The 20,916-nt window shown below is 52.0% G+C and overlaps 7 protein-coding genes across 7 annotated transcripts; 5 read left to right on the top strand and 2 right to left on the bottom strand.

The window, feature by feature from the left end:
• Positions 1-423: 423 nt before the first annotated feature.
• Positions 424-2,922, top strand: CPAR01_05709 (uncharacterized protein; the record flags this gene model as incomplete). The annotated part of the gene is made up of 1 exon (XM_060489985.1): positions 424-2,922. The coding sequence occupies one exon, from the start codon at positions 424-426 to the stop codon at positions 2,920-2,922; it is 2,499 nt and encodes an 832-aa protein (XP_060351451.1).
• A 669-nt stretch (positions 2,923-3,591) lies between these two features.
• On the bottom strand, positions 3,592-5,691 carry CPAR01_05708 (acyl-CoA oxidase; the record flags this gene model as incomplete). The annotated part of the gene is made up of 1 exon (XM_060489984.1): positions 3,592-5,691. One exon carries the CDS (start codon positions 5,689-5,691, stop codon positions 3,592-3,594), a length of 2,100 nt encoding a protein of 699 aa, XP_060351450.1.
• Positions 5,692-8,066: 2,375 nt separating this feature from the next.
• CPAR01_05707 (aristolochene synthase) lies at positions 8,067-9,041 on the top strand (the record flags this gene model as incomplete). The annotated part of the gene is made up of 3 exons (XM_060489983.1): positions 8,067-8,238; positions 8,299-8,572; positions 8,624-9,041. 3 exons carry the CDS (start codon positions 8,067-8,069, stop codon positions 9,039-9,041), a joined length of 864 nt encoding a protein of 287 aa, XP_060351449.1.
• A 1,799-nt stretch (positions 9,042-10,840) lies between these two features.
• CPAR01_05706 (pectate lyase) lies at positions 10,841-12,147 on the top strand (the record flags this gene model as incomplete). The annotated part of the gene is made up of 6 exons (XM_060489982.1): positions 10,841-10,992; positions 11,046-11,224; positions 11,283-11,389; positions 11,455-11,573; positions 11,624-11,800; positions 11,880-12,147. 6 exons carry the CDS (start codon positions 10,841-10,843, stop codon positions 12,145-12,147), a joined length of 1,002 nt encoding a protein of 333 aa, XP_060351448.1.
• Positions 12,148-12,935: 788 nt separating this feature from the next.
• CPAR01_05705 (glycosyltransferase sugar-binding region containing DXD domain-containing protein) lies at positions 12,936-14,282 on the bottom strand (the record flags this gene model as incomplete). The annotated part of the gene is made up of 1 exon (XM_060489981.1): positions 12,936-14,282. One exon carries the CDS (start codon positions 14,280-14,282, stop codon positions 12,936-12,938), a length of 1,347 nt encoding a protein of 448 aa, XP_060351447.1.
• A 911-nt stretch (positions 14,283-15,193) lies between these two features.
• Positions 15,194-17,336, top strand: CPAR01_05704 (acyltransferase; the record flags this gene model as incomplete). Its single annotated transcript, XM_060489980.1, has 2 exons — positions 15,194-15,405; positions 15,476-17,336. The coding sequence occupies 2 exons, from the start codon at positions 15,194-15,196 to the stop codon at positions 17,334-17,336; spliced, it is 2,073 nt and encodes a 690-aa protein (XP_060351446.1).
• A 1,216-nt stretch (positions 17,337-18,552) lies between these two features.
• On the top strand, positions 18,553-19,908 carry CPAR01_05703 (uncharacterized protein; the record flags this gene model as incomplete). The annotated part of the gene is made up of 1 exon (XM_060489979.1): positions 18,553-19,908. One exon carries the CDS (start codon positions 18,553-18,555, stop codon positions 19,906-19,908), a length of 1,356 nt encoding a protein of 451 aa, XP_060351445.1.
• Positions 19,909-20,916: the final 1,008 nt, after the last annotated feature.

Genomic DNA, 20,916 nt, shown 5'->3' with positions numbered 1-20,916 from the left:
TATCTGGAAGTTGTATTTCCCCCAAGCTCGGATCTTGACTAGAAGTCTACACTACGACGCATATTGAATTAAATTTACGGACTGTGTCGAGTGTTGTAGACTTCTAGAGTCTCGACCCTGTCCTCAAATCTAATATAAGTCTAGCTGAAGCTTAGAAGGTTGCAAAAGTCCCATTGTGAGAGGGGACTTACATGCTGTCAGTCCATATTACATGGGTCTGGAGAGCTTCACGATACGCCATTCGCTCACCCGTCTACCCACTCATCATTGGCCAATGATGTCCAAAGTCCCGCGACCCCGCAGCCTCTGGTGTATGATAAACTCTCTGACGGCTGCCTGGCTTTATTTTCCATTCGCTGACTTCAATGTGAGACAGTATCTGACAACTTGAAGACCCAACCATGAGCAGAGAATGCAACAAACATGTCCACACACTTAGACGGCAGGGACGGTAGCCGCCTGAGGGATTGCATTTCCTGTTCAGATAGCAAGAACCCCATCATCCCCAATCCCCTTCTTTGCAATGATTGCCAGCCATGGAATGACTTTTTCCATGTTGTCTATTGCTGCTACGCATCACAAAACGTGGACGTCTCAGCTTTCGATCCCGACTTTGATGAATCGGAACCTGCCTCCTACGGCTTCCAGTCTCTGATCTTTCGATCGTTGAGCAGCACCGCCAATAGCCCAAACTGTATGATATGCAGCTTCATCAGCTCGGAGATAAGCACCGTAGATGGCGCCGGCGACGACACTGAGATCGCAGTCTGCGGGCTCTTCCCGAGTCGTAGGACGGACCCAAGCTCTCGTACCCTCATATCTAACAGAGCACATGAAACTTCGTCCTTTGCCGAGAGCTGCGCCTTGGCTATCTGCGTTTCGGGGCTTACACCGCTAGCGGGCAGTAAATCAAATCATATTTATCAACCTGTGGTTCTGGGGATTAGACTTAAGTATGGGTCTAAAGACGGAACCCGACTTGAGTTGGCAGAACCCTGGGACCGGCGATACATCAACGTCAGCCTCCTTCGCAGCTGGCTGGCGAGCTGCCAGGAATACCACGGACCCAAATGCAACGAGCCCTTGACAGAATCAAAACTCCCTGCTGGGTTCCGCGTAATAGACACCAAATGTAGGCGGATTGTCCAGCCAAAGACCCAGATTGCCTTTGTGGCATTGAGTTATACGTGGCGGCTTGCAACTGCTTCAGCGGATCGGGGCCTTCATTTGACGACGTCAAACGCAGAAAAGTTGAACCGGACTGATTCTCTTGTGGCGGATCTGCTGCCAGAAGTAGTTGGGGACGCTATCCACTTGTGCCGGAACATGAGACAGCGATACCTCTGGGTTGATCGCTTGTGCATCCTGCAGGACGATGAAGATCTCAAGATGGTACAGATCAACGCTATGAACGACATTTACCAGCTCGCAGAATTCACCATTGTTGCAGCTGCGAATGGTGTTGGTGTTGGGCTACCCGGTCTCACTACGCGGCCCAACATTTCCACTCACAAGAACCATTGCTGGCAATTCATTAAGCACGTGCCTAAAGCAGTCGAGGGTACGACATCGGGCGGGAACTCTGCCATGGAACATGCCGTTGTCGGGATAGCCCCTCTCAGCGAGAACCAGGTCATCAGCTCCAGCGAGTGGAACTCGAGAGCATGGACATTTCAGGAGAAGCTGCTCTCCCGGCGGCACATCTTCTTCAGCTCCGGGCACGTCTACTTCAGCTGCTTCCACGAGGGCTCTGAGCTTCATAGATACCCAGACATCAGGCACTATCGACCACAGGAGGAACCAGAGACTGCCGGCGTCACAAGGACAGGTCAAGACCGGGGTGGAAGAGGTTTCGAAAAGGGCCTCCGATCCGATGAGTACAGCGATGACGGGGTACTCGGATTTTACCCGCTTCTAGTGGACCAGTATACTAAACGAACACTCGGCCGTCGGGAAGACGTGCTGAGCGCCTTTGCTGGCGTCGGGAATGTTGTCGCTGCTCGGGCCAGAACGCAGATGCTGCTGGGACTTCCGGAGAGATACCTGGCGCATAGCCTCCTGTGGTCGTTTTGCTCTCCTCTGGGAGTTACATATCGCACGACTGAAGGGCTGAGACTTCCATCTTGGACATGGGCTACCCGAAAAGGCTCCGTCGTTTATCAACGGTCTCTCGGGGGCCGAATTGACGGCGACTGGTTGGACCCGATGTATCAGATTCACTTTGGACATCTCGTCTCCTTTTTCTACTGTGACCCGATCTCTACTGGCCCCTCTAGGCTCAGAAACATTTGTGAAGGCAAGGTTTGGTTTCCAGAAGATCGAATCGATGGCTCTATGCGGCAGGAAGACTTCCAGCGAGATCTTGAAGCCTTCTTTCAACCCAGGGGAGAACTTTGCCAGGTGACTGAGTACAAGGATCCTCGACAAGAGGCACTGTGGATCTCCGTGGTTGACATGTGGAAACGGTCTCCGCAGAACCCTATGACAGCTCGCCACCACATCGAGCTTGATAATAAGACCAAAGCCAGGGCTGAAGAACACCCTCGCTGTCTCGTTTTCAACACCACAGTTGCCAGAGTCCGGATAGGGTCATACCTTCGCGGCGATGATGACGGAATTCAACTTACGATCTACAATAATGATGGCACAAAGATAGGAACCACTGCGCCTATGCATAGGCAGTGGGTTTTGAAATGTCTGAGCATGGGGTCGAGCCACTACATGATAGTTGTCGCCGCTGGCCTTAAGTTTCCTGGAACCTGGGAGCATAATGCTGTGTTTGCGGGAAGCCAAGGATTTGGGTTCTATGTGCTCATTACATCTCGCACGAGCGGGCTCTACTCGCGTCTTGGGATCGGCTTTATTTCCTTGGATGGATGGGCCTCTGTTGAACCCAACTGGGAGCCTGTTATTCTAGTCTAGTAGTATAGTAAAGCGAATCACTGTTACCAGGAAGACTTCTATGACTTTCTCCGTGGGCGAATAAGAGCAGACGCATTAAGGAGTAGAGTAGAGATTTGCACTGCTAGGTCTCGGTATCATTATCATGGAAGCATGGAGGTCTAGGTACCAAACGAAGTTAATGTCCTTACTATTGGGAGATAGTAGACTTTTAGTCATCATTGAGTCGATTCAACTAGAGAGGGAAAAATCAGCGGCGGAGTGGTTAGTTGAGCTGATGATCTGGAAAGCTGACGGGGTCGTTGCCGAGACCTGGCCCCTATCGGCCCATGTCAACTCAGGCTGAGGTGCCACTGCTACCGGCCTCGCCTCCAATTATGCGGGAAGGAAACTGAACCAAACGGCTTGCTATTGTATGGTGTATGGCTGCCACAACATGCGAGTCTCCGAGTCACTCGCACGACCTTCAGACAATGTATCGTAGACCTGATGCACTGACATTTCCAGATAATCAGAGTCACAATTAATCATGGTAGAAGAGGAAGGCCCACGGACGTTGCAGATAGTACTAAGTGAAGTAAGTCTCCTATTCTTTCAGATTCTATTCATCTGCGTTGCGCTGGTAATTCTACAATCAAAAAATTTAACCATCCCTTATACTGTCTATAGTCTCCCGTCTAGTGAGATCATTTACAACTTGCTTCTCAGGTCCTTTCTCTCATCCTTCTTGAACAGCACCTTGCTGTTGGGGTAGGGGTCAAACACGACGCTGTTGAGCGGGTTGTCCTCGCTGGCGCGCTTGAACATGTCCTCGTACACCTTGCCGTCATAGCGGCCCAAACTGCTGTCCAGGACCCAGTCGTCAAACTTCCAGGCATCGACCAGGCGGACTGCGTGAGGGCGGATCTCCTCCAGGAGGGTCATGACGGCCTTTGTTCTCGCCAGCGTGATCTGGCGGACAGTGACAGCCGCAGAGCTGTAGAACTCGCTGGCCTCCTGCTCGAGGGTATTCAGAGCATACAGTCTGAAGAGCTTGTGCAGCAGACCGACGGTGTCCTTGTCGAGCTGCTCGGTGGTAGCCTTATCGTTGAGAGCCTGGTGGAAGTTCTTGACGACCATATACTGAGCGTGCGCGGTGCTGAGGCGCCAGAAGTCGACGAGAAGGCTGTTCCAGGACTGCTTGTCCTCGTCTCTGTGGCGGAGGGCCTCAAAGGTGAGGAAGGACACGCGCCAGGCAAAGGCAGCGACGAGGTCCTCGTCTGAGCCGAGGACATCGAAGGCTGCGCCGATGTCGCGGCGGCGGAGGAACTCAGAGAGAATACGAGTGGTGTCGTTGTTGCCGGCCTTGCCCTTGAGGACGGAGCGAGCGGACTTCAACAGGTAGCGGGATACTTGCTGGGTGAGCATGTAGTTGTCGCCCTCCCAGGTCAGGGTTGGCAGGTAGTCGGCGTACCAGGAACCGATACCGCTGAAGGAGGAGTATCCGTGGCCTCCGCAGGCGCGGCGGCAGATCTCGAGACCCTCACCGGCGACGGTTGAGCCGTAAGCCTTGAGGGCGCAGGAGGTGGCGTGGAGATCGGCGAGGAGGTCGGTGCCGGGGTTCAACTCCTCGGGGCCGGGGTTTCTGGTTCCGTCGCTGAGCTTGCCGACGTCGCCCTTCATGCGCTTCTGGTTCTCGTTGTAGAGGTTAATCATACCGCGACCGGTAAAGTGAAGGGCAAAGGTGGCTGCCAGGAGGGGGAGCAGACGAATCTGCACCATGGTGTAGTTGAGAACTTGGTTTTCACCAGGCTCACCCGCCGGCGCATCGCGGTCCTGGAACTGTCGGCGGACAGCGCAGTAGCGGGTGGCGATGGTGACACCCTTGGCCAGGACGGAGCCTGACTGCAGGACAATGTTGGATCGCACCCATGTGAGGGTTCCGTAGATGAGAGAGGGGTTCGCGGGACGGATGTACTTGCTCGTGTTCGGGTCGATGGACGAGAATCGGGCGAGCATGTGGTTGTGCGGGATCTTGACGTTGTTCAACAGCAAGAAGCCGTTGTCCATGGTGTTGTAGCCGAACTTGGGGCCGATATCGCCGACGTGGACGTTCGGGAGAGGCTCGTGAGTCTTCTTGTCGCGGATCGGCACGACGAAGGGGTGGGGGCCAATCTTCTTGCCGTTGAGGATCAGCTGGGCCATGACGACGGCATGGGTGGCCGTCTTGCCCAAGGAACCGATCCACCACTTCGAGGCCGTTAAGTGAGGCGAGTGCAGAACGAAGCTCTTATCAGACGGGTCCCACGTTGCCGTGGTCTCGAGGCCACGAACATTGGAGCCGTGGCCAAGCTCGGTCTGGGCGTAACATCCGAGGATCTCGTAGTTCTCGGCGGGCTTGAGGAAGAGCTCGTGCTGCTCGGGAGTGCCTTGCTCGCGCAGCGTGACGAGGAACATACTGGCGTGGAGGCCATACGGTGTCGGCTCAGCAATCAGGTCGTTGGCAACGATGTAGTCTTGCTGAGACCATTTGTGCTCCTTAGTCAACTGGAACAGTCTCTTGCCTCTCGCCAGCGCAGCCTCGATACGGGCATTTCGGCCGCGGAAGTAGTTCTGGGTCTTGTCAAAGACAGGCTCCTTCTTTAGGATGTTTAGTATCCTCTCGCTGCGCTCGAGAGCCTCATTTGTGAACATGAACGACGCGAGCTGGTCGACGTTGAGGTTGGACTTTGCGCGCTCCTGAGCGAGGAGCTCAGTGCCCTGCGGGCCAGATGGCTGGAGGGCCTTGACCCAATCCGGGGTATTCGGCATCGTGACTTTTGTGTGTGGGGATGATAAGCTGGGGTAAGTGAAGAACTGGGGAAGTTTGTCTGGAGAAATGGAGGCTGCAGATGGGATTTTGTAGGATATGTTGTTCTTGAGTCGTGAGGTGTGCGCTGTCCAGATCTAATCTAATCGAGGTTTCGAGAGTTCCGACTCGGAGAGCAGCTATGATGCTTTGAAGGGCAGTGCCTCGGTAATTACTACATCTAGTTAGACTCTAGCTCTTGGTTCGCGTCGAAACTCCACAAAAAGGCTCTCTGGAAACCCCTTATTTCACCAGGTAGCCCACCAAAAGCCAAACATGTCTGCTCCCGATCATCGGACATGCTCGGCGCCGACTCCGACTCCCGAGGGAGAGGGCACCCCTAGCCGATTTCCCTCGGTTGGTTTTCTCTAGTACCGGGTGACCGCTTCTAGACCTCCGGGACACGCGGGGTTTAACTCATCTTACCATCCATCACTATTACGCGTGCCTTATGACACCAACCAGCTCATGGCCAAAAAGCATGGGAAGACAGTTGATGATTGAGGCAATTGTGAGATCGCACATGTTAGTTTTCAGTGGCTTTTCGTGATGAACTAAGCTACCTTTTTTCGGGGAAGAGTTTCGTCGACATTGCCAAGCGGGCGCAGTGAGCAACTCCATTCAACTACCAGAGCTCAATGCAACTTCGAGGCACACGTTCTACTTATCCTTCGACGGTCACAAACTTTATTTCTGATAGTTTATCCTTCACAAGCTAGAAGCTCAGGAGAAGCTCTGTCAACCACAGAGGTCCCTCGCCGCCGGTCGCCACCTGGGAAAAATTCATTCCAAGTTCCTCAATCCCCCATTGAACTCCAATTACATCTCTTTCAGAGAGGCATTCCCCTATACGAGAAAAGAGTCTTGACCCGCAGATACTCGACCATCCCAACCGGATTTCATCCATGTCCGGGGCGCTTGGATGATGGATCCAGATAGTCGGATCTTGATCCCTGCCACAACAAATGATGCGTCATCCAGCACCAACACCTGACAGATCCACCAGACGCTTGGCGGGACCCAGCAACAACAAACATGTGAAATCGTCTGCTTGAGTCGTGCCATTGGGGGTTTTCTTGGAATAGCTATTTTCCTTGTGTCGACGCGGTTTGATCATCCGGTTGAGCTCAACGAGTGCTATGGCTATGGTGCTTGTTGCATATTGGCAAGGCTATGCGGCTCATGGAAGAATGGTCTATGCAAGCGTAAGATGCGCACCATCTATCTTGGTTGACAGGAAACCGACCACCCTTTAGTGCCAATGTCGCCACTTCCCGATGGTGAGCCATGCAGAAGATTTCCATAATCCCGAAACTCCGAATGGATGGTTATTCGAGAGTCTGAGACCCTGAGAGTAAGTAAACCATGCGGAGCATTCGTGATTGGTCCATAGTATGGGCACCGTGTTTGCGCTTAAGCGGCACGTTCATGTTGGTGCACTGTACAATGAAGTTTGCTTGAGACAATGAGCAAACATTGGCAACCAACATGGAAATGATGGAGTCAAAGGGACGAATCAACAAGACTATCTCAAGCCAAGAACTCACGTAGGTATCTCCGGCCCCATCGTATTTCAGCTTCTGCGGTGTGCCTTTGGCGTCGCCCCAGTGCGCGCTATCAACGTGCGACACATCTCCCTCCCAGCCTAGATAAATCCATCTAATTCCGGAGGCGAAATGTGTGTTTGCTACCCCAACAACAAGTCAGTCCCTGTGGCGTCACGATCCTTGCCAAGATCAGTTGTTCGTTAGCTGAAGAAAGTAGCTAAGCTGTCAGATTCACCGGCAAGGGCCGCCATTGGGCGATGCGACGAACGGGGGGGGTTTCTAAGACCAACTACTATCGCAACAAACACGAAGGTTGCTTCGTCGGTGGCTCCTGTCCAAATTCAATAAGGCCCTTGCATGATGGAACATCGCCGAGACCTCGACACAGGATGTGAGATTGGAGGTGCATTTCCGGATCCTCGTCCCTCGAGTAGGCAGCCTGATGTGACCGGCTTTGTCCTGACCCTTCAGGACTTGAGCCTCAGAAGTCCGGAGGAGATGGTACGGCTAGATCTCCTGGGTCTCATTAAGAGACAGATTGATATGAGTCTCTATTCACATAAAAGGGCCAAGTTTTCCTGCGATACTTGGAGAAGATTTTATGTTGAGCCATCGCAAAAGCAATCACCGCGAACTATCTCCTCAAGCTTTTTTACCTTACAGCCCATCGTATAATGCCTTCCAGACTTGATATGGTCATCACAGAGGCCCCAATGGCTAGACGCAAGAACAATGACCCTCCACGTTCCCACATGGTGGGACGACTTCACCCATCTGGGTTGAGGATCACCATGGAGGTCAACAACTACTTCCTCAACAACTGGCCTTTCCCTGATGAGCGAACCAAGCTCCAGTTTGTTGCTGAAGGTCTACCAACTTGGCACTTGTGCCAGTACCCGACGGCCCGCGAGGACCGGGTCGGTGCAGCTTGTCGCTTCATGGTCATGCTCTTCCTTATTGATGGTAAGTGGGACTTGTTTGTACCCATGTCAAGAGTATGGTCTGACTCTTCTGGATCTTTAGACTTGCTAGAGCATCTTTCACTGAAGGAAGGCTCGTCCTACAACGAGCGGTTGATCTCTATCGTTAAGGGTGAGACGGTGCCTGCCCAAGATTCGCCGATTGAGAAGATGGTTTTGAATGTCTGGGAAGATATGAGATCCATCGACAAGAAGCTCTCGGATGACATTGAAGAGCCTACTTTCGCCTTTTGGCGGTCTCAAAATGACAAGGATCGTCTGGCGAAGAAGAGTGTGGCAGAATATCTCAAGTATCGAGAGCTCGACGTCGCTTCTGCGTAAGTCTCATGATGTTCAACTTCAAGCTTCGATCATCTGACCTTCTGCAGCGTGCTTCTAGCTACTCAGCGCTTCCAGGATGCAATTTACCTCAGCAAAGAAGAATTGGCCTCAGTTGCTGATCTGGAACTCAACTACACGCACCACATCTCCGTCATCAACGATGTCATGAGCTGGGACAAGGAGCTTCGAGCTTCCAAAGATATCGCGGCTGAGGGCTCCATCGTCAGCAACATTGTACAAACTCTGGCTGATGAGAGTGGCCTTGACTACGATGGCGCGAAGCGAACCTGCTGGGTCATGATTCGGGAGTGGGAGAGACAGCACGATGCCATCGTCCAGCAGAAGCTCCAGGAGGGCTGCTCTGATGCACTGAAGACCTACATGGAGGGGATCGAACTGCAGATGAGTGGTAATGAGTTGTGGAGTCGAACTACGCACCGCTACAACGCCCCTCATCTTAAGTAGATCCATTCAGAGATTGCTATTTGTTTAGTCAGGTAAGGTAGTTTGCACTTCGTAGGTATCAATACACGATGTCTTTGAAATGTGTTATCACTGGCTAGAATCTGTTCGGAAGCGGATGTTCAATACATATAAAGTCTCTCCACGAATCAAAGCCTTCGGAGGACTCTCAAGTCTGAAGTAGTGATTCTTAGTCTCCACAACTGCTAGCTTTTGCAGAAGGCCCAAGACTTTTGGAGAAGATTCAATGAAACCTTGACGTTGGAAAGCCTTATGTGTGTCATTTATTTCTAACTTCTGTAGATGTCGAAGCACCCTAGAGATTGTTCGCCAGCGGCAACAGTTCGCTTCATCATCCGGCTGTAACCTTTCGTGCCAAGCCCATCTTGGCGATGCCAAGATATGTCAGGTTCCGTTAAATTCGACGTCGTTCATGTCGCAGACTCCAACTACGCTAGCCGATAATTCAACAGCTAGATGGGGCTCTTCAAGTATTGTCGATCTTATTCCTTCTGGAATCTTAGTTCCAGACGGTTGGAAGCCGAGATATTTCGGCAATCTGTACCCGAATAAAACTACTGCTCGTGTTCGGATGTCCGGCATCATACCTGCGCGGAGGCGAAAGTACAAGGTCACCCGCATATGCCTACAAGAATGATGCGACCATCTTGTAAGGGAACGTCTGTCAGATTACGTACTAAGTACCCGTTGTGACTAGTGAGGACCGAACATGCCTTACGCTCTATTGTGCAACGGCTGTCACTTGGCAATGAATATTTCGTACTACTTTCAAGGGCAGGCTCATATTGAAGGCATAAAGTCGAAGAATGTAGAATCTTTGCACACAATCGAACAACGGCCCTTCGAATTTCGTGCTGTTCCTCGTTTCCATCCTATTCACTTGCAGACCTCTTCTCACCACGGGAAAAACTCCCACTTGTCAATTCCGTCCAAACAATGGCCTCAGCTGCATAGACGCGTCTTCAAACTGCCGCCCTTGCATGAACACCTGGAAATCGCCAATCATATTCTGTGCTCTGTTTCCTCTATGAGATGCCACGGCTTCGACGGTAAGTGTCTGGTTCCCGGATGCTGCCGGTACCTGCACGCTGGGCCAAGGCGAAATGCTGATTTGAGGAAATTTCCCAAATGTTTACCCCGGACACCCACCCCCCGTCCTGCAGTCAAGGGCTCAACTTTACATGACACAAGACGTTTCCCCACCGAATAAAGAAGTCATTAGCGGACGGAAAGCTTCAACTTAGTAAACAAGCTTGATTTGGACGGCGCCTCCTCTTTTGTGATTCGCCTGTGTTCGATGGCGTTAGCGTGGGCAATCTCACTACTTCTGGTTCGCAATTTGCCTACGGAACAGGGGTCTCTCTACGACAGCTGGAGAGCCAGCGGAAGACCAGCTCGAGGGGTCGATGAACTCCATACCAGGAGCACGCTGCCATTCGCGGAATGATCATGTTTTCTAATCCGTCCATCAATGTTACCTTCTCGTACCTTGAATCTCAGATTTCGAGGGCTTGCCTGAAGCTATGCCTGCATTTCGTGAGCGTAAACCGTAATCCGTGGAGACTCAGCACCATCTCGTGATCATAATATCCCTGTTGCGTTGACGGAAAAGCATCCGATCGAAAGCTTGAAGATGTTGTATAAAGAGATGGTAATGAAACATGGTTTCTGGGTTCTGGATTGCTCGGCATCCTCTACCCTCGACCTTGATATCTGTTGGCAGACCCTAAAATTCCCCTTGATACCCTTCTAATCATCATCGTTGCACACGGACTTGCAAGATGAAGATCACCTCCGCCTTGGTTACGCTTTTCGCCCTTGCGGCTGCGACTCCGACCCCTACCGTCGACTACACTGCGGAGAAGGCCCACCTCGTGAAGCGAGCCTCCATCTCAGACAAGGCGACTCTCGGTTATGCCACTCTGAACGGAGGGTAGGTTTGATAGCGAGGGATCTTGAAACGCAGCAGAGCTAATAGTGTTGTAGAACTTCAGGAGGATCCGGTGGCACGGTCACTACCGTCTCTACCCTGGCCGAGTTCACTGCCGCTGTCAACGAGAAAGATACCGCCGCAAGGATCGTGGTTGTCAAGGGCACCATCAGCGGCACTGCCAACGTTCGCATCGGTAGCAATAAGTCCGTCATTGGCGCATCTGCTGGTGCAGGTGAGAATCATTCAAACCTCATGTTGCCCGCACCCTAGCTTACCTTCTCGTCTTACAGGATTCAACGGCATTGGACTGTACGTCCGCCGCATGTCCAACGTAATTATCCGCAACATCAAGTCTACCAACGTGCTTGCCTCAACTGGTGATGGCGTGAAGATTGAGGTGAGCAGCCTTCTTAGATGAGCTATAATGCCGAGCATCAAACCTGACGGATCTTCTCTCCTTAGGAAAGCATCAATGTTTGGATCGACCACTGCGAGTTCTCTTCGGCCCTTGTATCTGACAAGGACTACTATGACGGTCTCGTGGATGCTTCCCACGCTGCCGACTACATGACCATTTCCTAGTAGGTCTTCTACTCAGCCGGAGTGAGGGATGCTTGCTGACATTCATCAGCACATACTTCCACGACCACTGGAAGACTTCTTTGGTCGGACACAGCGAGAACAACGGTGCAGAGGACAGCGGCCACCTGCGCATCACCTACGCCAACAACTACTGGGCTAACTTCGGCTCTCGCGGCCCGTCTCTGCGCTTCGGTACTGGCCACGTCTACAACTCCTACTACCTCAAGTATGTACCTCGTCAATGTTTAGAGTTTAAATTATTACTCCCAAGACAAAGATCAATATGACTAACGCCTCGTGTCTAGCGGTAATTCTGGAATCAATACACGCCAAAATGCCCAGGTCCTGATTCAGAGCAACGTCTTCAAGAACGTCACTGTTCCCATCACCTCTCAGGACTCCGACATCGTTGGATACGCTGTTGCCATTGACAACGATCTTGGTGGTGCTTCCAACCTGGCCCCCGTCGGTACCATGAACGCCAACTCTCCCCCTTACTCCTACAGCCTGCTCGGTTCCGCCAATGTCGTTGCTACCGTCCCTGGACAGGCTGGCCAGAAGCTTACCTTCTAAAGAGTTGAAGTAGCGGCTCAGAAGGGTAATCAAGGCATGAGGAGGCTTTGAAGTCATGGAAGCCCGAAATTTGTACATAAATTGTCCCGAATTTGGGTTCAAGTCCGGATCGAGGTGCGAGAGGGCTTGGAAGCACATAGCATTAACTTCATTATATATATCATGAAATCAGAATCTTCATTTTTTGAGAGACGCTTGTTCAGCTGTGACTAAACATCCAACTGAGAAGCGCTGTCGGCCCAAAGCAATAATACAAAGCAGAGCACTATACGGCTTGAGGGATTTTGAATTGATGGAGCATTGATTTGAACCAAGTCAGAACATATAGCATTGTGTAAAGATGCCGCCGGTAATGAAAATGCGCTACCAAGGTATGTACAGGAGTTGTGAAGGGTATCTTCGTTCCTAGTCTTGTGTATGTCGCTCTCAGCTATTTATGTGTCTAATCATGCGAGTGGCCATGATGTCCTGAGCCCTAGCATCCTGGTTTAGTCCAAATGCTCAACCTGTAGACATCAGAGGATCATCATGCAATTGCCACCCAATTCCACACGTCATGTACCATATCCCGCGCAGCTCTTCCGGCTGACTACCGGGGAAAATTCAAGTTCATAACCATATCTCGCACTCTTGACTCGTAATGCTTCGTGTTTGTCGCATTGCTTTTCGAGCGCGCGAATCGATCTTGCGCGTCATTATTCTTGCTAGTGACGCGGCGATCTTAACCGTCGAGGCGACGGCGCCGTGAGGATAGTTTGCAGACTTTCGGGTCTGTGAATTGGGCCCCTTCATACCATCTTCAGCTCCTCTTGTTGTGCAGGATCTACAGGAGGTATTTGAAGAGGCTGTTGAGGCGGCGGGAACATCAAAGGCTGCTCGGCAGCCTTTTGTTCAGCGGCCTTTTGTTGTTCCAGCTTTTGCTGGTTCTGTTGTGCCTGAAGTTTCTGAAGGTTCTCATGCTCCTCGACCTTTTGCTTTTGTTCCTCGGGGGAGAGAGAGTTGAAGGCGGCAATGTCCTGGTCCCACTTGATGACGCACTCAATGTTCCAGTTGCATCTCTCTACCTCGCCGAAGATAGGATGCCTGAAGCGGGGGTGACGACTCGGCCAGTTGGAGGCGTGGTAGTGGTGCTTGACAAGAGCGCCCCTGGAGTTATGGTTCCCAGAATCCGAGTGTCCCTGGCCGGCGGCAAAGGACTCGACATCGCGAACGAGGATGTTGCTGACAACTTTTGACTCGTCAATGTCGTGGAATGTGTCCCAAGTAACTGGCCCGGATCGAGAACGCGCACTCATAACTTCCAGGACGGCTTTGGTGAAGGCCGAGGGACCGGTACCGCTGATGACCTCGTCAAAGTCAAGCTTGATTGCTGAGATGGGCACACGTTGGTTCTTGGAGACCTCAGTAAGCCATGCCATGATGTTCTCAACAAGCTTGAGCATGACGGGGTGACCAGGTCGCGACATGAATGTCCATTGACAGAAGGACATGGACTTCTTGCCGAGAATGGGATGGTCCTTGAAGTTCGGTTGGTCAATCTCGACGCCAATGACGAGATCGAGGTCGGCCTCTTTGTATCTTTCCGGGATCCATCGGCTGACAGGTCGGAGATCCTCGACATCAATATCGGCGTACACTCCTCCCTCGGCGTACATGATCATGTAGCGGAGCAAATCCGCCTTGATGATGGTGGCATTAACGTTGCGATACATGTCGACGATATCCGGGCGATCGAATCCGTCAGGGCCGTAGTGCTCTTCGACATACTCCATGTCGTTGTTGTCGGTTAGGACTTCATACCGGTACCCAGGGTTCTTGTCCGTCCAAGTCCGTGCAGTGAGAATCTGTTCGGCTTCGAATGAGAAGGGCGCAACCTTCCAACTCTGCCATATTTTCTTAGGGAATCCACGAGTGCTTGCTGTTGCGTGGCGACCACCCCGCTTGGAGAGGTGGACAGGTTTGGGCATCGACCCGAACAAGTCGATGTTGAGAACGAGTAGAATTATGCATACACAAGCAATGTACAAAGGCAGACATCTCCTGAGTTGTGTCGGGACTCTGTTTCTGAACAAGTTTGCCTTGGTCGAGCCCGTAGGGCTCAATGGACTCAATGGACTCATGATGGGTGAAGACATGTTGTCCGAAGTCGTCCAGAGAGAAGTGGAGGTGTTCGACCGAAGAAGCTTTTGAACCAAGCTTTGACAAAGATGCGACGAGCATAAGAACAAGCAAGACGAGTGGGATGCATGTCGAAATTTGAGGAGCTTTCTCCATGCAGGCACACAACCCCAGAGTATACTCATCGCCGAGGCGGGGATTTCCCTACAGTTGTTCCGGCCAATTCCCCCACTCTCCTCGCCTATCAGTTGCGCATCATTGTCACGAGCCGGGTGCCAGGGTAAAGAAGGGAAAACGCCGAGGTCACCAAAAGTAAAGTCGCATCGTGTTCATCCCGTCTGTGCCTTACTGACGCCACTGCCTTGCCTCTGTTATCTAATTAAGTTTGGGACCTTCCGTGTGTGTGAGTGGCTGCTCTCACTGTCTTTCGATACGAGCAAGGCTGGAACATGAGCTCAACGGTTCCTATCCTCATTCGTGCGGCCGGATAGCAGTGAGCAAGCCACCATCTTACACTACCAAAGAGTCAGACAGCTGGAGGATCGAAGCCATTCAGGCCAGCGGGGATGTGACGAGGACCACTCATTGCAGCTGGTCGCATTTTGCGCCATAATAGCGCCGGGACGTTGAGCTTGTTCGAGCGTCCATTGGGCCGATCCTGGCCACCGGCACCAACGGCTCTGATAGTCAGGGGAGGCAAAGGCGGTGGAACCTTCCAAATCAGGTGGGCTTGCAGGTGGATAATGCAAATTTCACGAGGGGATTCTTGCCCTCTCGATTGCTCAACCGGCCGAGTGCTCGAGTCGGAGGAGCAGTTTGTGTGTCGGATGATAATCCCAAGCTAGGCCGACTGAATGCTACGCCGCTTGTGATAGCTGCCAGGGACGCCCGGTTTGATTGCAACCAACGAAGGAGGAGATGCGTCACGATGAGGGAGATGAGTGATATCGCTCCTACGCCGCTTAACTTTGATCATTTCGTCGTTGGACTTTGGAGTCTTAGCCTGGCTCTCCGCATTCTACCCCGGTCTATCCCCCGCATATCGAACCAGGAGCCCCCGGAAGGACTGTGGACCTCTGATCCTGGACTTACAGCGCCACCCCGCATGCTGTCTTGGCTCGACCGAGGAATCTTTGTCAGGTTCAGCTGGTTATTCCTCTTTTCCTGGCTTGTGAAACTCTGGATGAACGACTTGTTGACACGAACTAAGTCTATGGGCCTTTGACTTTGCGCGGAGAAGGCAACGCAAGGTTCAGTCGATCAACGCCAAGCCGGACTACACCCGCCCCAGGACTCAAGGAGCAACCTCCTGGCTGACGACTGCCGATGAGCCCGTGCAGGATTCGTTGATACTGAAAAGAACCCGTGCCTCTTTTACCAAATCATCAAAATTTCCGGAGAGGCAAGGGTCGAGAACACCTCTTCCTGCAGCATCACGCAAGCGAGGACACCCGGCGGCCGTCCTCGACCGTAAGCACGCATCAAGTGTCAGCTTGAGGCTGAAAAGACTCCTTCTTACACGATTCATTGTCTTCAGCAAAGTCTTCAACAGCCTGAAGATGCCTCCACGAAACGAAGGCATTCTCGACAGCCACGAGTGGGATGAAGTTAAGCCTACCTGGTGCGACAAGTCCAAATGGCTCGCAGATGAAAGCGACTGGAAGCCTGCTTCCCTCGTACGAATTAGGCGGCCATCTCGACTGAGTATCTCCAGTCTGAGCACCTTCTTCTGGCCCATCAAAGACACCAAAAATCCAGAGAAGCTGCGGCCCACAGCATACCTTGACGGCTTGCGAGGTTTCGCTGCCTTCTTGGTATACTGGCACCACAATCAACTATGGGCTCATGAACCTCACGTCCAAAACAGAATCTTTGAAAACGCCTTTGGATACGAAAACAAATATCACTTTATTGCCTTTCCTGGCATCCGCCACTTATTTACTGGAGGCCACTTCTCAGTATCAGTCTTCTTCGTCATATCCGGCTACGTCCTCTCCGCTAAACCTCTGAGCTTGATCCAGTCCGGAGACCACGGAAAATTCGCAGAGAATGTCGGATCAGCCTTATTCAGGCGATGGCTAAGACTTTATATCCCATTGGCGGCGACAACTTTCTTCTACATGACATTCCTCCACATGTTCAATATCTGGGTCGACAATATTGAGCGTGCGCCAACTTGGAGAGATGACGTCTGGCTCTACTATTGCGAGCTGAAGAACTTTAGCTTCGTCTTCACCACTGGAGGCGGTCCTTTCTTCAGTTGGAATCCACACCTTTGGTCCATCCCTGTTGAAATGAAGGGCTCAGTCATCGTCTACACGTCTCTGGTCGCATTTTCCAGGTGTACCAGAAACGCTCGACTCTGGTGTGAGGCTGGTCTGGCTTTTTACTTCATGTACATCGCCGACGGATGGTACGGAGCCATGTTTGTCATGGGCATGATGCTCTGCGACCTCGACCTCCTGGCGAAGAAGAACGATCTCCCCAGCTTCTTTAAACGACTGGAACCCGCCAAAATTTTCATTTACTACCACCTCTTCGCCGTCTCGATGTATCTCGGTGGTATCCCATCTTACACCGGAGACGTCATGAAGATGCGAGAGAACCGCGGGTGGTACTATTTGTCGTTTCTCAAGCCTCAAGCCGTCTTCGATTACAAGTGGTTTTACCTCTTCTGGGCAGCCACGATGCTGGTATCTGCGGTTCCACGAATCTGGTGGCTGAAGAGATTCTTCGAGACACGCTTCTGTCAGTATCTAGGACGAATCTCCTTTGCCCTCTACTTGGTCCACGGACCCGTTTTGGGGACTCTGGGCGATCGACTCTACACAGCCGTCGGGTACCACAAAGAGACGGAGCGACAACATCTCGCGCACCTAGTCGACAGGTTTCCGTTACCCAAGGTTGGGCCCCTCGGCTTGGAACCGGCTTTCCTCATTCCTCATGTGATACTTCTTCCGGTCACTCTTTGGATCGCTGAGATTGTCACGAGGTTCATTGATGAGCCTAGTGTGAAAATCGCTCAGTGGCTCTACCGGAAAACACTGCCAACAGCGCCAGCAAAGGCTTGAGATAGGCTGAGGGGGATTTGGCGTTTGGGCACATGTATTTCGGGACTGCCGAGACATTTACGGCATCTAGCACGAAGTAATGATTAGTGTAAACCACTTATATTTGATCAATTGACAACACTGTTCCACCACGCAAGACTAGACGAAGACGCTCAGACAAACGAGGTGCTCAATGTCACGGTGCAATCGGATTGGCTGCTATCCAGAACCATGGACCTGAGCCTATTCTAGTTGAACTCTAGAGCCCGTCTAGTATGCAGCGACGATAGACTTGCCACGCGGGCCGCCAGGCTGATCCAGCGGTGCTGGCGGGACTGAGTCCGCCACGCGCTGTCTAGTTAACTCAGCCTGCAGCAGGTAAAGTTGGGGGTTTGCTCTTCCCGTCCGAACCTCAATTTCTCCTGTGTCTGCTTTTCCTATCGACTTGCAGCTGTATCACACCCAATGACGCTGCAAGAGCGGATGCTTTCCCCAAAATGGAAGTGGTGTGGCAGCTCGTGAGGGGAATAGGATTGCAACTCAGGCCAGGGGTTCGCGCAGCTCACCGAGGTAACTCACATGCTCACATGCTCGAAATAGCGAGATTATGCTTTACCATTCACCGATCTGCTTGAGGAGCTAATCTTTGATCAAACTTGAGAGTTGATCTGAGGGACACTCCATCACTAAGCTTTGTGCATGCATCCCAGTTTACCTGACCCTTCGCACTAAAAATGCGGGTGGCTGGGGTTGACGAGCAATAGTCGGCCGTGCTTGTCAACTTGTAAGTGAGGGGAAGTTGAAAGCTCCAACTTCCATGGTAGTATTCACTTGCTCGTCTGTCGATCCCCATCACACGGCATACATCTCCCGAACACCTCCCCGTGTTTTTCATCTTAGCTTTACTTCGACAGCCTTGCATTCCAGGTCCCCCACATCCCTTGGAACTCTCATTTGTGATGCAATCGTGATCCATCGTCCTGGAGCTCGGCCAGCACATGTTGCGGGGAAATTTCGCGCAACCCCCAAAGTCCCAGACCTGCTCTTTCACGTAACCTCACTATCGGAATTGAGCACCCCAAGTGCCTACCTACACATTCACCGCAAGGTTATCTGTCAATAGGACTAGCTTGATCACTTGACTCTGCATGCTCCGACCCCACGTTCGACGTGCCGCCCGTTCCAGTCGCTTGTCCCTCGACACCTCGGCGCATGCAGACAATCCTCCCACCTCGCGATGATAGCTAGAGACTTCAAGCGCGTCATCCTCATCGTAGGCCCCTTCTTGTTTCTCGTTTATGTCGGTATACGGTGTCTCGACTTCAGAGACTCTGCTTCAGGGTTCAATTCCTGGTTCGATCACATCTTTGCACCGAATTGGAGACAAGGCGATGAACTCAAACCGCACTCGCGGCCGGCGTCTTCGGACGTACCGACGGAGGTACAACCTGTAGATGGCGCGCCTGAGCATCCGCCCGCATCAAAACAGACACATCATGAGATATTCTCGACGTCAACTTTCAACAAGAAGTTTTTCGCCATACGATTTGACGATGAAGGCGCGATCAATCCCAATATCATCCCGCATCCCACCATTGAGAATACCTATGTTATTGTTGCGCAAAGGCGGAAAATAAATCACGACGACTCTGAGCATGTGGAAATCACTTGTAATGCCACCTTCACGCTGGAAGGTCTCGTCTGCGTCGATGCGCCCACGGTTCTACCCATCGCAGCCACGAAGAGCGGTGATGACAAGTGCCCACCGAAACTGGCCTACATCGCCATGAACGTTGGGCCTCACGATGCGCGGGTCTTGTACGGACCCAAAGCCCCGTTCATTGTATACGGTTCCAACTCGATATTCGCCTGCTTCGGACAGTTCATGCAGGACTTCCGAACTCTCGGAGACTGGGGCTTCGAGATGTCGTTGGACCAAGGTTTCGCGCTGGGAACGGAGCTCCAGCGTCCTGCGCCTTGGGGCATGATGGAGAAGAATTGGTTTCCGTTCTGGGACGAAGAGGGCGCAGTCTACGTCCACCACGACGTGGCGCCGAAGCGAGTCTTTGCGAAGTTGAACGCGGACGGCTCCGTAGGCCCGAACCTCGGGCCGTTGGCTGCCGGGGATGAGGCTTGCATGAGCAAGTACATGCCGAAGCTCCCGCCGGATCTCGAATCGATACACCAGGCGACGAACTCGCTGAGCATTACGTTTTGCAAGCGCAGCGACCCAACGTGCAAAGCCACTAGTGACAATACCTTTGTCTTTACGGTGTTCCAGCACAAAACTTTCTATCAGTTCCACAGCGAGTACGAACCGTATGTGATGGTGTTCAGACAAAAGGCCCCGTTCGAGGTATTCGCCATGTCAAAGAGACCCATATGGATACACGGGCGGGAAGAGAAACTTGGTGGAGGGTCCGACATGTTTTACGTAACCTCCATGAGCTGGAAGAGGCAAGACCAGAGGTATCACGGATTCTTGGACGATGTTTTGTTCCTCTCGTTCGGCATTGAAGACGAAAGAACCGGCGCTATTGATGTCTTGGCTGAGGACTTATTGGCTGAGCTTGGGACTTGCTTGGAACCGTGATAAACCTAAGCTCTCCAACACAGCAAATGATTAATACCACATAATTCATACGGGCCTGGGCCCAAATATGTTTGAAGGAGAGTGTATTGGAAGTCCATGAGGAATGATAGCACATTTGACTTAAGGTCCTCCAACAATCATTTGCCAGTGTGCTCGACGAAGCTTTTCAACGTGAAGAATAGACAATCCTGGGCCCCAGCTGTGTCTCACTTGTATACCCGACTTTGTCTCACTTGTATACCCGACTTCAGCCAACGGTCGAGACCCTTCCACGCCTTCGTACTAGTATTGACTCGCTCAACAATGAATCCGGGGAATGCACACTGGCTGAGGCCCGTAGCTAGCCTCCCCCCCCCCCCCAACATTCCACGTCTTTGTTCGGAAAACGGCAGAATGAGTAGGAGAACTAAAGAAGAGGAAATACTCGGCCATCACCTGTGGTTCCCCGACAGTATCTCTCCATGGGAAGAACCTTTTCACGGACTTGAGATTGACCCAGAAGACCAGCCACACATCAAACCCCGTGATGGTGCGATTGCGTTGAAGACCCAGAATTACTGATCGGCCGAGATGATGTGAATGACTTGAGACTTCCGCATTCCGGCCCAGCGTAAGCCAGAGTCGACTCTGGACAGGCACGGCAACGAGCGCACTCGTTCCGCAAACGGAAGCATCCCAAACCAAAACTGGTAATAGTCGTTGCCACTTCCAGTCGTCCCATCATATCCATAAACCATTCCTAATTCATTCGACAACGACAATGCAGTGGCAAGTCACGAGAGCGTCACCGTAAGCCAGCCAAGTATCGTTCCTTACCGGAAGCAGCGCCTTGCCACGGGAATTTGTCAACCATTGGTAGCTACCAGATTTCCTGGCGTTTTTGGGGAAGCCATTTCTCACATGTCTTTGCCTTATGAATGGAATGTGCCCCCCCTGCCAGCGCCCATTTTCATCTTCATCCGGACTTCCACCACATTACTGAGTTTCTGCCACGCTTGGCGAGAAATC

Source organism: Colletotrichum paranaense, assembly GCF_030867605.1.
Source record: "Colletotrichum paranaense strain IMI 384185 chromosome Unknown Scaffold_4.1, whole genome shotgun sequence".
Lineage (NCBI taxonomy): Eukaryota > Fungi > Ascomycota > Sordariomycetes > Glomerellales > Glomerellaceae > Colletotrichum > Colletotrichum paranaense.
This window is presented reverse-complemented; position numbering and strand designations above follow the sequence as displayed.